General features: G+C 42.6%; 1 protein-coding gene across 2 annotated transcripts; it reads right to left on the bottom strand.

The window, feature by feature from the left end:
- Window positions 1-1,306: 1,306 nt before the first annotated feature.
- LOC123771281 (uncharacterized) lies at window positions 1,307-12,315 on the bottom strand. Of its 2 annotated transcripts, none has more exons than XM_069305135.1 (5): window positions 12,212-12,315; window positions 2,071-2,112; window positions 1,913-1,996; window positions 1,539-1,832; window positions 1,307-1,463 (listed from the first exon to the last, which is right to left on the bottom strand). In XM_069305135.1, the coding sequence occupies exons 2-5, from the start codon at window positions 2,110-2,112 to the stop codon at window positions 1,350-1,352; spliced, it is 534 nt and encodes a 177-aa protein (XP_069161236.1). In that variant the 5' UTR covers window positions 12,212-12,315; the 3' UTR covers window positions 1,307-1,349. The 2 variants fall into 2 exon arrangements, with proteins under 2 accessions (XP_069161236.1, XP_045619713.2); XM_045763757.2 differs by having other exon boundaries at window positions 12,123-12,214.
- Between the last annotated feature and the right edge of the window lie 738 nt (window positions 12,316-13,053).

Genomic DNA, 13,053 nt, shown 5'->3' with positions numbered 1-13,053 from the left:
CTTGTATTGTATCCGTATTTCACTTTAGTAGGTAAATCACTTTGTTTAAGAAGCATGTAGTGTATTGTAAAGACACTTTTATATGACCATGCATTATCTCCACTGGTCAGTTGTGCATTGGTGAAAAAGAGCCACCATTAAAGGTTTGATTAAAAGTGTTACTATTGAAATCGAACTAGCCGACAATTATAATAGTGCATTTAGCTTAGATTTGTTCATCGGACCTCAGTATTTCATCAAGACCTTTTGAGCCCTAATCGTTTTTGCACTACTGCTCACTTAAGAGCATGGAGGCAGTAAACAAATTACACGTCCCTTGCAGCATTAATAAAAAAAATCACGTGACCAGTACTCTGCACTGGCAAGCTCCAGATGCACTAAAGATATCTTCAATAATATTTCTATTTTCAATAAAGTAAATGCAAAGTTCCAGGTGCCTCATGCCAGCGAGTGTTAATGATCTAATAACTGGGCAATCGAGGATGTGAGAGTTTATGACCTGGTTCCTGCTTAGTGTTACCGCCTGGAGTACTCAGGATGGGGAGATCAGTCTCCTGTACCCAAACGTAACCATCCCAACTTGATCTTGGCAATGTGTCAGTCTGGTGGACGTTTTGTGCCGCCCATTAATATTTGTTCCCATCCGAAATAATCTTTTATAATATAGTTACAGGCCAGAGTAATTTGTTGGACCCGAATATTCGAACCAACAATGTCTTTACAATATACAGGTGATACCTAGGTTAATTCAACCGTCTTTACAGCTAGCTAATTTGCGCGTGACAATGCAATTATGGTGGGTTATAAGAGTATGCAAATTATTCAGAACCCTTTAATTTTGTGTGCAGAGAGAGTACACCTGTGGATAAAAAAAATTGGGAACATGACTTTGTATTTCTGCCTGTGTAGAAAAATTTTCGATAATGTGCCCAAGTCACGTTCATCCAACACGTCACCTAGTGATACCCAGAACGTTCACGGGTAGATTTTGTTTATAAAGACCTATAGCAGGCAGCTGAAATAAGTTTTAAATGCAATTTTCTTGTTAAACACTTTCGCTATGCAAAGGGGTAGTTAATATACTAACAAGCATCTTTAGAAAAAGTCACAGGACTACTGATGAAATTTATAACAAGATATGGTGGGGCGCTAATTAGTGCCTGCATGTGTAGAGACCCGAGTAACCAGGGAGCATTCTGTAGTAAAAGTCTTCAGCACAAGTATGGTATACAAAAGAACTGCAAGATTTCTGTCCATTGTTGAATGATAAATATTATATCATTAAAATTTTAAATAAAATTGATCGTTTTTATGCAAGTTTTTATTTCAGGTAAGACAAGTACAATAAATTAAGCATAGTATCTGGCGGTGGTGGACGTAACCGTAGTAGTTACTATTTGGGTGATGGTAGTTACTATATCCTGCACGAGTTCTTGTGTAGATACCACAGGGACCGTCTGGATCTGAAAATACAAACATTATTCACGTTTGTGTAAAAGTTAATGAACACTTGCACAAGTTAAAGACTACATAGTTACCTCGTGAGTGACAGCCACGTGGGTGATGGTCTGCCAGTATTTAACAGTATCTGTTGTGGTGACGAACCGACTGTAGACCGAGACCATTGTGCTCACTGGGTAGACCCCCACTGTAGCCGTCACCAACACTACCGGTGTGGAGGTGACCCTTATCACAGAGGTCACCGTCTGTGGCTGCTGGGGAACAAACTCCCATTGGGTGGTGGTCTGGGTGACTGTCAGGGTGATAGCCGTCTGTTCAGTAACCCAGACGTCAGAGGTTGTAGTCTCCCGCAGAGTGTGAGTCAGGGTAGTCTGCAATATTATACACCATTACTAAATGGTGAAGTATAAATAACGCGTTGGTTGAGAAGGGTAGTACCATGGTTACCAACCTCAGTGGTGACGGTGGAGGTTGTGGGGGTGACGACTGGCAGGGGCGCGTGGGTGCCGTAAGGTCGGTACGCCTGACCCTGGATCTGTTAGAGAGCAATTTTTAGCTTTTCAAAATTGCGTTTAATATTGCAAGAGTACAGTGTAAAATGATAATTACCTGGGCGATACAACCGAGGAAGAGTAGAGCAAAAACCGCCATCTGTATGGAAGAAAAGGCAGTTTGTAATTAGAAGTCAGAAGAGTTATTAGTAACCACGATCAAAGAAGTAATTATCAAAAGGCACCAAACCGGGAAGGCTATGTAGCACCATCATATGTGCGGAATAATCAGAAGGTGCAAAATATCACCAAGGATGCCAATACGAGAACTGAAACGCACAAGGCGAACAATATCAAAAGTATTAGTTTCGCCAGGAACTCTATACAGGGACAAGCGGCCGCGAGGGATGGTCAGAACGTAAGATATGCTCGTCCTGGAAGTCAAGACATTCAATAAGGATATGCATGACCGTATGAGAGAATGCAATTTGGATTACAAGGAGCAGGGTAGCGCCCCATTAAGAGACCGTGAGCCAAGTGTGTTGGCCAATACACAACCTTGCCAGAGTCATTTCCCCACCACCAGTTATGGTTTTAGGAAGACCACGAGAAGTACTCACAAGTAGGCAGTGTTACCAGAAACAGAAGACCAACAATCCTGCCAACGGTAAGGATGGAAGAATGAATAACTGGCTTAAAGTCTGAATAAGGAATATCTTTACAGGAGATAGGACTAGAGCGTACAGCTTCCCTAGCTGCATCGTCCGCACTCTCACTTAAAGACGTCAAAATGGCTGGGAACCCAGCAACACTCATTCACAGTAAATTAAAGTAGGATAACCAACAGCCAATGCCGAATCTGTACGACCACTGGATGGACTGGATTAAAGGATCCAAGAGCCATGAGGGCACTAACAGTCAACGACAATCACAAAGCAAGATTGACAATGACAAAGCCAGACACGAAGAGCAGAGAGAATAGCATAAAGTTCCACAGTGAAGATGCTAGTCTCCGGAGGTAGGCGACACAAAAGTGTGGTCAGGAAAACAACCGTAGCCAACACCGTCTGCAGACTTAAACCCATCGATGAAAATTGAAATGGAGTGGGAGTGGGAAGAAGTGTGTTCAATGAAAAGGTGTGAGAACTGCAGGAGGGGTAAGAGCCTTTAGTGATATGGGCAAGGGATGTACAAAATTTAGGAAGGGGGACCCTCAACGAGGGAAAGGACAGAACAATACGAGGATAAACATCGGTAATACGAATCTAAAGAATCTTTTAAGACAACCGGACAGAAAGAGGAACAGGCGCTACAGAAGGGATAAGAGTCAAAGAACGACAGAGGCGAGGGTAAGGATACTGCAAGGACCACACAAGATATCCAAGACAAGCGATCACAGCGGTCCTGAAGAGATAGGAAGCCATTGTTAATATACAAGCTGGGGGCGGGAGTCTAACGAAAGGCACCAGAGCTGAGATACAACCCAGTATGGTGCAAAGCATCAAGGATGAAGATTAGAAGAGGCAGACAAGTAAGCAGGGTAACCATAATTGGTTTTGACAGTACGAGAAAGGATTGTAAAGAGGAGCGCGCGCCTATCCGATCCAAAAGTATGGCACAAAACCCTTTAGGATGTTAAGGGCCTTAGAGCATTAAACTCTCAGGTAAGAGTTATGGGAGGTAAGAGTTATGGGATGACCAAGACAATCGAGTGTCAAAGATTATCCCCAAAAGCTTAGCGGAATTCCTGTACACAGAGGCGAATGATCACCATCGATAATAAAGGGCAAGTTCATTGACAGAAGACTCCAGAAGGATGAAGAAGACCACCGAGGGCAAGTAAAAAAAAAAAAAAAAAAAAAAAAAAACCTAGAGCTCAGAACACTAACTGTGGGACATTTGGGGCTTGACTATTTAATTATTAAAATAATGAAATCAATTACGAAGGACCACCCGCTTTTATAGTAAAGAGGGAAACTAATAAAATGTGATCATTTGAAATTCCTAGAGGAACCAGTAACTATGGATAAATACTAGAAATTATAATCACTTAAATTATTTATACAGCCCATTAATTATTAAATTGAATCAAAGCCTCAAACACCTACATTGGGGGGTTATTGCTAGAACTTCTTTTATGTCAAGGAACTAGTGTGGTTCGTACACCAGTTCATTGTGTAATAACCTAATCTTATGACCAATTAGAGAATCAATAGTAAATTTGTCACCAATAAGAATATAGATCATAAATATCAGAAATTAATAATTATAATAAACACGTGTTACTTCCAGTGCACAGTACTCTAATGACAATCAAGTACAGATAATTTGAATAATAAAGAAATACGAAAATGTCTTAGCTTGAAGACGTTTTCGAAGACATCAGTCACGAATCATCCTCGGAATGTCCGGAATTCTTCATAGAACACTGGGAGGTGAGTAACAAGGGTAAAGTAACAGCTCGTGGAATGCCTCACACGCAAGCTGTAAATTAAGATATTACGTAGCAACGTATTAGGCTACTATATATCTATATTCAAGAAATTGAGAATGGAGTGTAATAGAAAATACTAACATGTGTTTTATTTATGTCGCTCGGCGTGATGACAAGCTACCCTGCTATATACAATCTCTAATGATGCATCAAAAGGGAGTTATATATGTACTTAGCTAATAGGGCACTGTATAAGTTGAAGCTTGCCGAAACTCGCGTCTCAGGCTCTAGTGTCACAACGGCGAACACGTGGTGGCTAGCTTGGCCTGGATGTCGACGCGCTTCTCTGGCCGGTCACGATGGATTACGCAGAACAAATTGACAAGTTCCGGGCTGAATGTCAGGTTAAATCTTGCTGACGATTCACCACAACGTATCCTAGACACTGACACCAAACGAGTTGCTCAATTCCACAACAAGTCTTCACGCCGCACTCAGGCGCCTTCCTCTCACACGTTCTCTAATGGCGTGTCTCCCTGCCCCGTGTCCCGCATTCGCCATACAAATTATTCACCATGAATAATATTTCTCGCAGTTGTGGCCGAAATGCTTTGATAAAGACGGTTATAATTCTAGGGAGTTAAATATTATTACTTTCTCGTTTTACGATGGTAAACGAGAAATGGAGTCTATTTTAATTCTCTCCATGGCATTCACGCGTGACGTTAAATTTATTACCAGATAACAGTTGTAACTAGAAACGCTCTATTTGGCATTATTTGGGAGTCATGTTATCGGTAAATAATTATCACAGAGAATACCGTTGTTTTTAGAGAATCAAACTCAATTCTCTAACACACTGGATATAAAATGTGTTTATTTTGGTAGAATCTGATGCAATACTGATTTTGGTTATGTAAGAATTCTAGCATTATTGTACAGATACAATTATTAGTTCATGTGAACCCTACTGTTGGTTAATTTTAGTTACTACAGTAATTAGTAGATTTTAGTAATAATTAATAATAATACAACTATTGTATTAGTGTTGGAAATTTCCAACACTAACTTAGGTCACAGCCTTGCATTGCTGAAAAGGGGAAGCGAGTGGCACCAAGCCTCACTAAAGGCACAAGAGAGGAAGCTTTGGCGGAAGAGGGAGATTATCACGAAGACAAGAGAACGAAGTTCGGGGAGAATATGATAAGATAACGCCTGGACACATGCCTTTACTAGGTCTAAAAAGACGGCAACAACGAAGGTCATCGCACAAAAGCAGAACTAATATAGAGCAAGTTCACAAGGACATCCGTTGTGCCGAGGCATTTAAGAAAACCAAATTGTGAAGGGGAGGTGGTATAGTGTTCTACGAACCACATCAAACTAACGTTAACCATACGTTCAAAGAGTTTGAAGACAACTCGAGGGTAATAGGGCAAAAGTCCTGAGGGCATGTCCAGAGACACCCTGGTTCCGAATAGGGAGGACAACAGCATCAAACCAGTCTTCAGACTGACGACGACTCTAGACCCGATTTACAGACTCAAATACCTAGACGTGCACAGAGGGAAATTGCAAAGCATCTAATGAATGCCATCAGAGCTCGCTGCTGTAGAACCACAGAGGGCCAGTGCAGATTGAAGTTCAGAGAGAATGGATCGTTATAGGGAAGGCAGAGACGGGTATGGAAACCTTAAGGATGAGATTCAAGAACAGGATTAAGAAGGAGGAAAGGCTGTGGAAGATGAGAACCAGATCCAACATGAAAAGTGGGAACCCAGTTCAGCCACAACCTGCACCGGGTTCGACATAGGAGTACCAGGGAGGTGAAGGACTGGCGAGACACAGGGAACGAAGTTAACCCCCCCCCCCCGTACCTTGTGGATATGCTTCAAGATCTGCATTAGGCGATTTTCGGACGTAATGGTGGCAACGCAAGACTGACAACACTTAGCCGTATGGATGGTCCTATGGGCCACTGCACCCCTTCCGAAATAAAAGGATCTGCCGGCGGCAGTGTCCAAGCTGAACGGTTACAGCAGACTGCCCGAGTACAGTAGACATTCCACCAGGGAACGCACTTCCGCGTGTCCCTAAAGGTAGAATGAGAAACACAGTGGAGGGTAGCGTCGAAGGCTCCCGAAGAAGGAGGGCCGAGAAGGAGAGGCAGAACGGAGATAACTGATAGGGTAAAGAGGTTCTAGTCTGCCTCGGCAAACTGTCACCTTGGAAAGAGAGGGGGGGGGGGGAGAGAGCGAGGGGGGGGAGGGGGGGGAAGAAAGATAAAAAGATTGAGGAAATGGGGACGCCTATGGAGGTCATCAAGAACCCACCACAAGAAATTCAGGTAAAGAGACAAGCGGAGAAAGATCAAGCCAGGAAAGGGCGAGTCAAATTTCAAATGAGTGGGTTCACCGTAATTCAGAAAAGACAAGAGGACGAACGCTTCAGGAAGGCGACCCTCCGGGTGTTTGTAAGAACATCACCCCAGAGGTTATGTCGACAATTAAAATCTCCCAGCAGGATCACAAGCGCCAGTAAGGAGTCCAGGTGGTCAAGATCAAGAAGAGAAAGCGGGACACATGGGGAAGGGGTGGGGGGAAAGAAGTAGAACAAACCGTATACCATTTACTCAAGAACACGGGCATCAGTACATTGGAGAGGCGATGGAAAAATAAGGGAATGAAGGGAATATCAGAACGAATCAAGAACAGTAGAGTTGTGGGCCCCAGGAAAAGCAGGGGAGGGAGCCATGGAAGCGACAAGGGCGAGAACCCAGCACCAGCTCTTGTTAATTAGAGGTCATGGAAATTTGTGTAATATTCACTAATATTCCAACGAAGTAGTGACAGCAACAAAAATACTAGCGTCTCAACAGAGAAGAAAGTGAGTGAACAACACTGGTCAGAGAGTGATGGACATCAGCCCGCAGACACATATGGTGTAGAGAGCGAAGAGATGGAGAACGATGGGAAGGAGGATCAGAGGGAGATGAGAAAGAAGACACGACGGACTGGGTGGAAAGAAGGGGAATCCCAGACGGAACCATGTGGGGGACCATTCGGGACAAAGCTTAAAGGAACAGAGGAGGCGGCAGTGGACGAATCCAAGAGCCAGAAACACTTGCCAAACCGAGGGAGGTGCGAAGAACGACGAGAGAAAGAGCGCAACAGGCAGGCATAGAAGAGGGAGAAAAAAAAAGGGGGGGGGGGCGGGGAGACAGCAAGCTTGGCACCTTGTTGCAGGAAAACAGACAATGTTCCGGTGTTTCAGTGTGAGGACGGCCGTTTCTAGCTTTTAATATACACGCACGGGAGAAGGCAAGTTGGGTCTCACCACAATTGAGCTAGTGAGGCTGGGGACAAGTGCACTCCGACTTGGTGACCTCGGTCACTACCCAGGGATGGACAGTACTGGCGCAACAGAAGGTTCCATGCCCAAACTTCCAGCACTTAATACAGAGCCGAGAGATGTAATGTACTTCTGGACGGAGCATTTGGCACCAGCAAAAACAGGGCTGAAGTGTCGGACCACAACAGGAAATCTTCAGAACCCGAAGGGGCAGACGGTGACGGCCGCGAGGGGTTCTAGTGAACGTTTCCACCTGGAGAACAGAATGACCTTGGGACTCAAGGATGTCCAATATCCTCATAGAAGTCCGAGATCCCGAACACCAGTGGCAACATGGTGCAGGAGGAGAATTGTCTCAACACAGGCATTTAACAGCGTTTTTAAGAGATCCAAAGAGTAGTCGCCATCGCAGGACAATGTGGCTAAGCGGGCAGCTGTATTCCGAGAAGCAGTGACGACACTTGCCAAAACGGGTGGGGTTAAATTTAACAGGCATCAACCTAATCAACGTTATTAGGGAAAGAAATCTTTGAGGAGCAGAATCCAGCTGGAGGCAATCATTATTTAGCCCATGAAGTAGGACCAAACATGGGTGGTACACAGTAGTATGGGAAGGGATCGTGCGAGTGCGAACACTGAGGACGGCGTGGAGAACCTGCAAGTGTTAAAAGGTGTAGTAGTTATAATGACAGACTGAGCTGGGCCAGAAGACGAGGTAGACACCACAGGGGTCTTAGGGAAGAAGCCAACCACAGGAGGGAGGGAAGCCGAGGAGAGTTGTCAGGAGGAGCAGCAGCAACGTCAGAGCCCAGTGTAGCAGGGGGTTACAGAGCCCTGTCTTTAAACAGGGCTCTACTCGGGGGCTTGGTCGACCACCCCACGAGCCCGAGAAGTCATAAGAGGAACAGTAGTCATCTGCATGAAAACAAGTTAAGACCTTCATTCACTAATGTCCCCCCCCCCCACAGTAAATTAGAGGATAAGACACCCAAGAGACATTCAGCCGGTGCCTCCTAGGGGTGCGTCGCGAGTATACCGTCCACAAACGCCACCTTAAGAACCGTTAGTCCGTAGAGATCGGGCGTTCAGTGACTAAAGAAGGATTGACAATAAAAGCATCCCCTCGCGACATAGTGGTACCGACAGTTCTATGGGCGAGAGTATGCCTCTTCAAAACACCTGGCATCAAAACATAAGAGGTCCAAATGAATAATCAAGACTGGCAAAAGGCCGGTGGGAAGTGACAATTAGAAAGGAGAAGAGGGGAGGGAAAGAAAACAATTAAACTAGGAAAAGTAAAAGATCTAGCACAATTGCAGAAGACAACAGCAGGAGCACAAGGCCTCAATAGGACGGGACTTGCCCTATGGAACATCACCCTACGGCAGCCGCCCACCAACCCCCCCCCCCTCATGACAACGGGTTGGATAGGGAGGGGGTACCATGATCAAAGCATTCAGATATACTCCGAAGTCTAAACAGAACTGAAGTTAATGCATCGAATATTTCGTCAGTAGTTCAAACAATGCAAGATTAAGAATGAAAATAATTGTATGGGAAACTACTTCGGTTTTTGAAGCCGGTCAATATATTAAAAATTGTTGGGAAGCAAGTCAGAAGTCCGGGGGGAGGAGGAACTACAGGAGACCTTAAAGTGAAGATTATCCAAGTCTAGAAATTAGATTTGATACTAACCGATAGGGTAGGAAGTTTAACCAACTATTTCTGGCCGTTTCCTCAGAAGTTTATTCAAAATAGTAAATATTTGGATATTTAAATCAATAGCAATGTTAAAAAGCAAGCAGCTTCAGCCTTTAACCCTTAAACTGCGCATGGCGTATATATACGCCCTGAGTAACATGTCCCATGGTGCGCATGGCGTATATATACGCCATAGGGTGCCAGGCCTGATTCAAATGGCCCGCAGCTACACGGGGTTCACAGTAGCTTCCTCAGGGCTCTTGTAAACAGATGCCATTTAAAAAAAAAATCGTGGGCAATATTCTCAGGTGTGAGAGGCACAGTACTGTTGGAGCAACCAAGGCCGGCGCACGCAGCATGAGCGAACAGCATTGATGTTCAGCTTGTGACCACATCATCGCCGAAAAATGTCAAAATAAATATATAATTGTTATTATTTAGCGATGACAATATTACAGATGACCAATGACTGTGATATAAATAACCAGGGTTGTGATAATAGCAGGATTGTTGTAATAATTAGCGCTGTGGGAGGAGTGATGCTGAGAGATGGAGGGAGACAGCATCGTTTACTGACTGTGTGGCTAGCTGTTATTGTTTGCATTCACCATACCAGGTCAGTGGTTCTCTATGGTGAACACAAATGTAGATACTTATATATAATGTGTATATTAGTATAATAACAGCAAAAGGATTATGCTTGGAGGAGCCATATAGGTGACGGAGGTGACGTCGTCTGCACGATTTGTCTAGCTGTTTAGAGGGTGGCCACTCTGCTCTTTGGGCGCACTACAAGCTTAGGTGTACAGTTACGGTGCAAAAAACATGTAGATATTTATGTATAATATGTGTATATAGGGTAATAACACTGCAAAAGGTATTGTTGGGGGAGAAAGTTTAGTGCGTGTGACCTTGAAAGAGTGAGGGAGCCGCCAGCCGCCATCTGTGGATAGCGACGACTCTTAGTGCCTGAACTAACTATATCAGCTTAGCTGTACAGTTGTGGTGAACAAAATATATACATACTTATATATAACGTCTGTATATAGTGTAATAACACCACAAATGGTATTGTTGGGGGAGAAAGTTTAGTGCGTGTGTTGAGGGAGTGGCAGCGAGTGGCTGGCTGGTGTGTGGCGGTAACTCCTCGTTGCTTTTCGACTCTCAATACCAACTTAGTGGTTCGTTATGGTGACCAAAACATGCCAATACTTATATATAACCCGTGTATAGAGTGTAATAGCAGCAAAACTATTTGTTTATTGTTTTATAAACATAATAATTGAATCACTAATATGCACATCATACTTTTGAGTATAGCGATTATTAACCACTTTTATTATATAAATATATTACAATACACACTATTGAATAATATTACTGCAAAAAAACTAAGAAAAAATCAATCGGAGACATTGAAACAATTAGGTAATAATATCTTTGTGGCAACTCCCATCTGTCAACGCGGGTGACGCTGACCGGGTCTGACGACCGCTCTGTCAATGCCCACTTTTTGCCAGACTTCCTCGGTCAATTCCGCCCAAAATATGTCCCCTACGATTTTTTTTTATTTTTTCCGTGCTCAGGGGACACAAATTAACATGTTTAGAAGACGAAAAAAAATGTTTGAAATTTTTTTTTTCTTGCGCACAGGGGTGTAAATGTCCCAAGAACCCCTGAGCAGTGTAAGGGTTAATCGTTGGAATAATTTTATTTAAAAGGGAAGAAAATAAGTTTTAGTGGTTTGTTAATATAAAGTGAGAAAAATAGCAGTTAATAATTAGTAAAGTCGAATACTATGAGCTTCAGGGTGATTACATTATACTCTATGAACGGCAAATATTGTTCTAGTGAAGAACGTGCAATACTATAGGTATGAGAAACTGCCTATTGAAATCTGTTTAATAGATATTTTAAAATGCCTGTCTTATTCGGTCCTCATCGTAGGTTATACGTAACCAAAATTTCAGCAAACCTAAGAATAAAATTTATTTTCTTAAGACAGTGGATAAATTTAAATATATAGGTAGTAGTCTATAAAGAACGCAGAATAACTTAGCAGAAATTATGAATAGTCTGCTATTGGAGTAGAGACTTTTCATTAAAGTTAAAGTTACATTTCTTTAAATTAATAACATTAACTGCGATGCAAACTATTTTAAATCCATATCTTAATGGTATCTAGATGATTTCGGGGCTTTAGTGTCCCCACGGCCCCGGTCCTCTACCAGGCCTCCACCCCCAGGAAGCAGCCTGTGACAACTGACTAACACCCAGGCACTTACTTTACTGCTAGCTAACAGGGTCATAGGGTGAAAGAAACTCTCCCCATTGTTTCTCGCCGACGCGTGGGATCGAACCCAGGACCACAAGACGAGCGTGCTGTTTGCTCGGCCGACTGGCTCCCTTAGTTCTACATTTTGCACAAGTGATGGAATTTTAGGAATTTGTGAAAAAAATATAAAAAAAGTGCTATTAGGGTTAAAATAAGTTACAAAATCAACATTTGCCAAGCCTAGGCTCTTGACTGTTCAAGAAATTTACACTTAAAATATGCCGTACATTTATGCACGTGAATTTTTAGTATAAATTGGAATCACCAACCAAATACTTATAACAATCTATTAGATTACCTTAATAAATACATTAATAAAATATTACTAACTTAACAATAGAATCAGTACCTGTTAAGCAATTAATTCCAAGTAGGATTTTTTTCAGTAAACAATATACTTAAATAATTGGTAAAATGTACAATTGATTTAAAACTAACCTCTAACAACACTTAAAATATGAGAGAAGGATCCACACAGACAACAGTGGACTGACTGAGGGATGAAGGCGGGCCGGGCACCTCGTTGACTCAACACCAAACACTTTAGGGGAAAGGTAGAAAGTTCCTCACAAAAGCTGTCAAGACCACCATAACAGCGCCATCTATTGACTGAACCGTCAGCTACGCTCCCAGTGGAACAAAATGGTGTGAAGACTCACAGAGACTCAATATATATTTATTTTTATCATGTCCAATAATTCTTTACAATTCTATTTAATAATTATATTAAAATATTATTTTTTGCAGCCTTTTTATCGCTTAACTGATTATTAGCAAAACATATTTGTTTTGCTTTGACTATTACCTTTAGTCTTAGAGTATTTAATTATGAGTAATTGTAACACCGTAGCCCAAAATGTATATATTTACCACTTTTTTTTTATTAATACATGAGGTACATCTGCATTTGTGCAGCTACCCTAGACTATATGAAGTGGAGTACAGTGTGTCAAAAAAGCTAACTACGTGATGCTAAAAAATCTCCATCACACAGGATGGTTAGTCATACAGAGGCATGTGATAGGCAGTCTGCACTGGCAGACTCCTAATGCATTTTGAGGATATCATCAACACAAGAGTGATTAAGGTAGCTGTGGTAAAAAAGTCCCCATCTCCCAGGATGGTAGTCATACAGGGCCATATGTTTAGAAGCCTGCACTGGCAAAAATTTGGGCGCAATATGAGGATATCCTCTAAAATACGAGAGTGAATAAAGTAATTGCAAAGCTCCAGGTACCTCATGCCAACTGGTCTGAAAGGTCTAATAACTGGGCATTCGG

Source organism: Procambarus clarkii, chromosome 54, assembly GCF_040958095.1.
Source record: "Procambarus clarkii isolate CNS0578487 chromosome 54, FALCON_Pclarkii_2.0, whole genome shotgun sequence".
Classification (NCBI taxonomy): Eukaryota; Metazoa; Arthropoda; class Malacostraca; order Decapoda; family Cambaridae; genus Procambarus; species Procambarus clarkii.
This window is presented reverse-complemented; position numbering and strand designations above follow the sequence as displayed.

Excerpts from the sequence above, each read along its gene's own strand:
- LOC123771281 (XM_069305135.1), bottom strand. The coding sequence starts at position 2,112 with ATGGCGGTTTTTGCTCTACTCTTCCTCGGTTGTATCGCCCAG. Across the intron at positions 1,833-1,912 it reads CCTCCACCGTCACCACTGAG|ACTACCCTGACTCACACTCT; the intron begins GTTGGTAACCAT and ends ATAATATTGCAG. Across the intron at positions 1,464-1,538 it reads ACGTGGCTGTCACTCACGAG|ATCCAGACGGTCCCTGTGGT; the intron begins GTAACTATGTAG and ends TTGTATTTTCAG.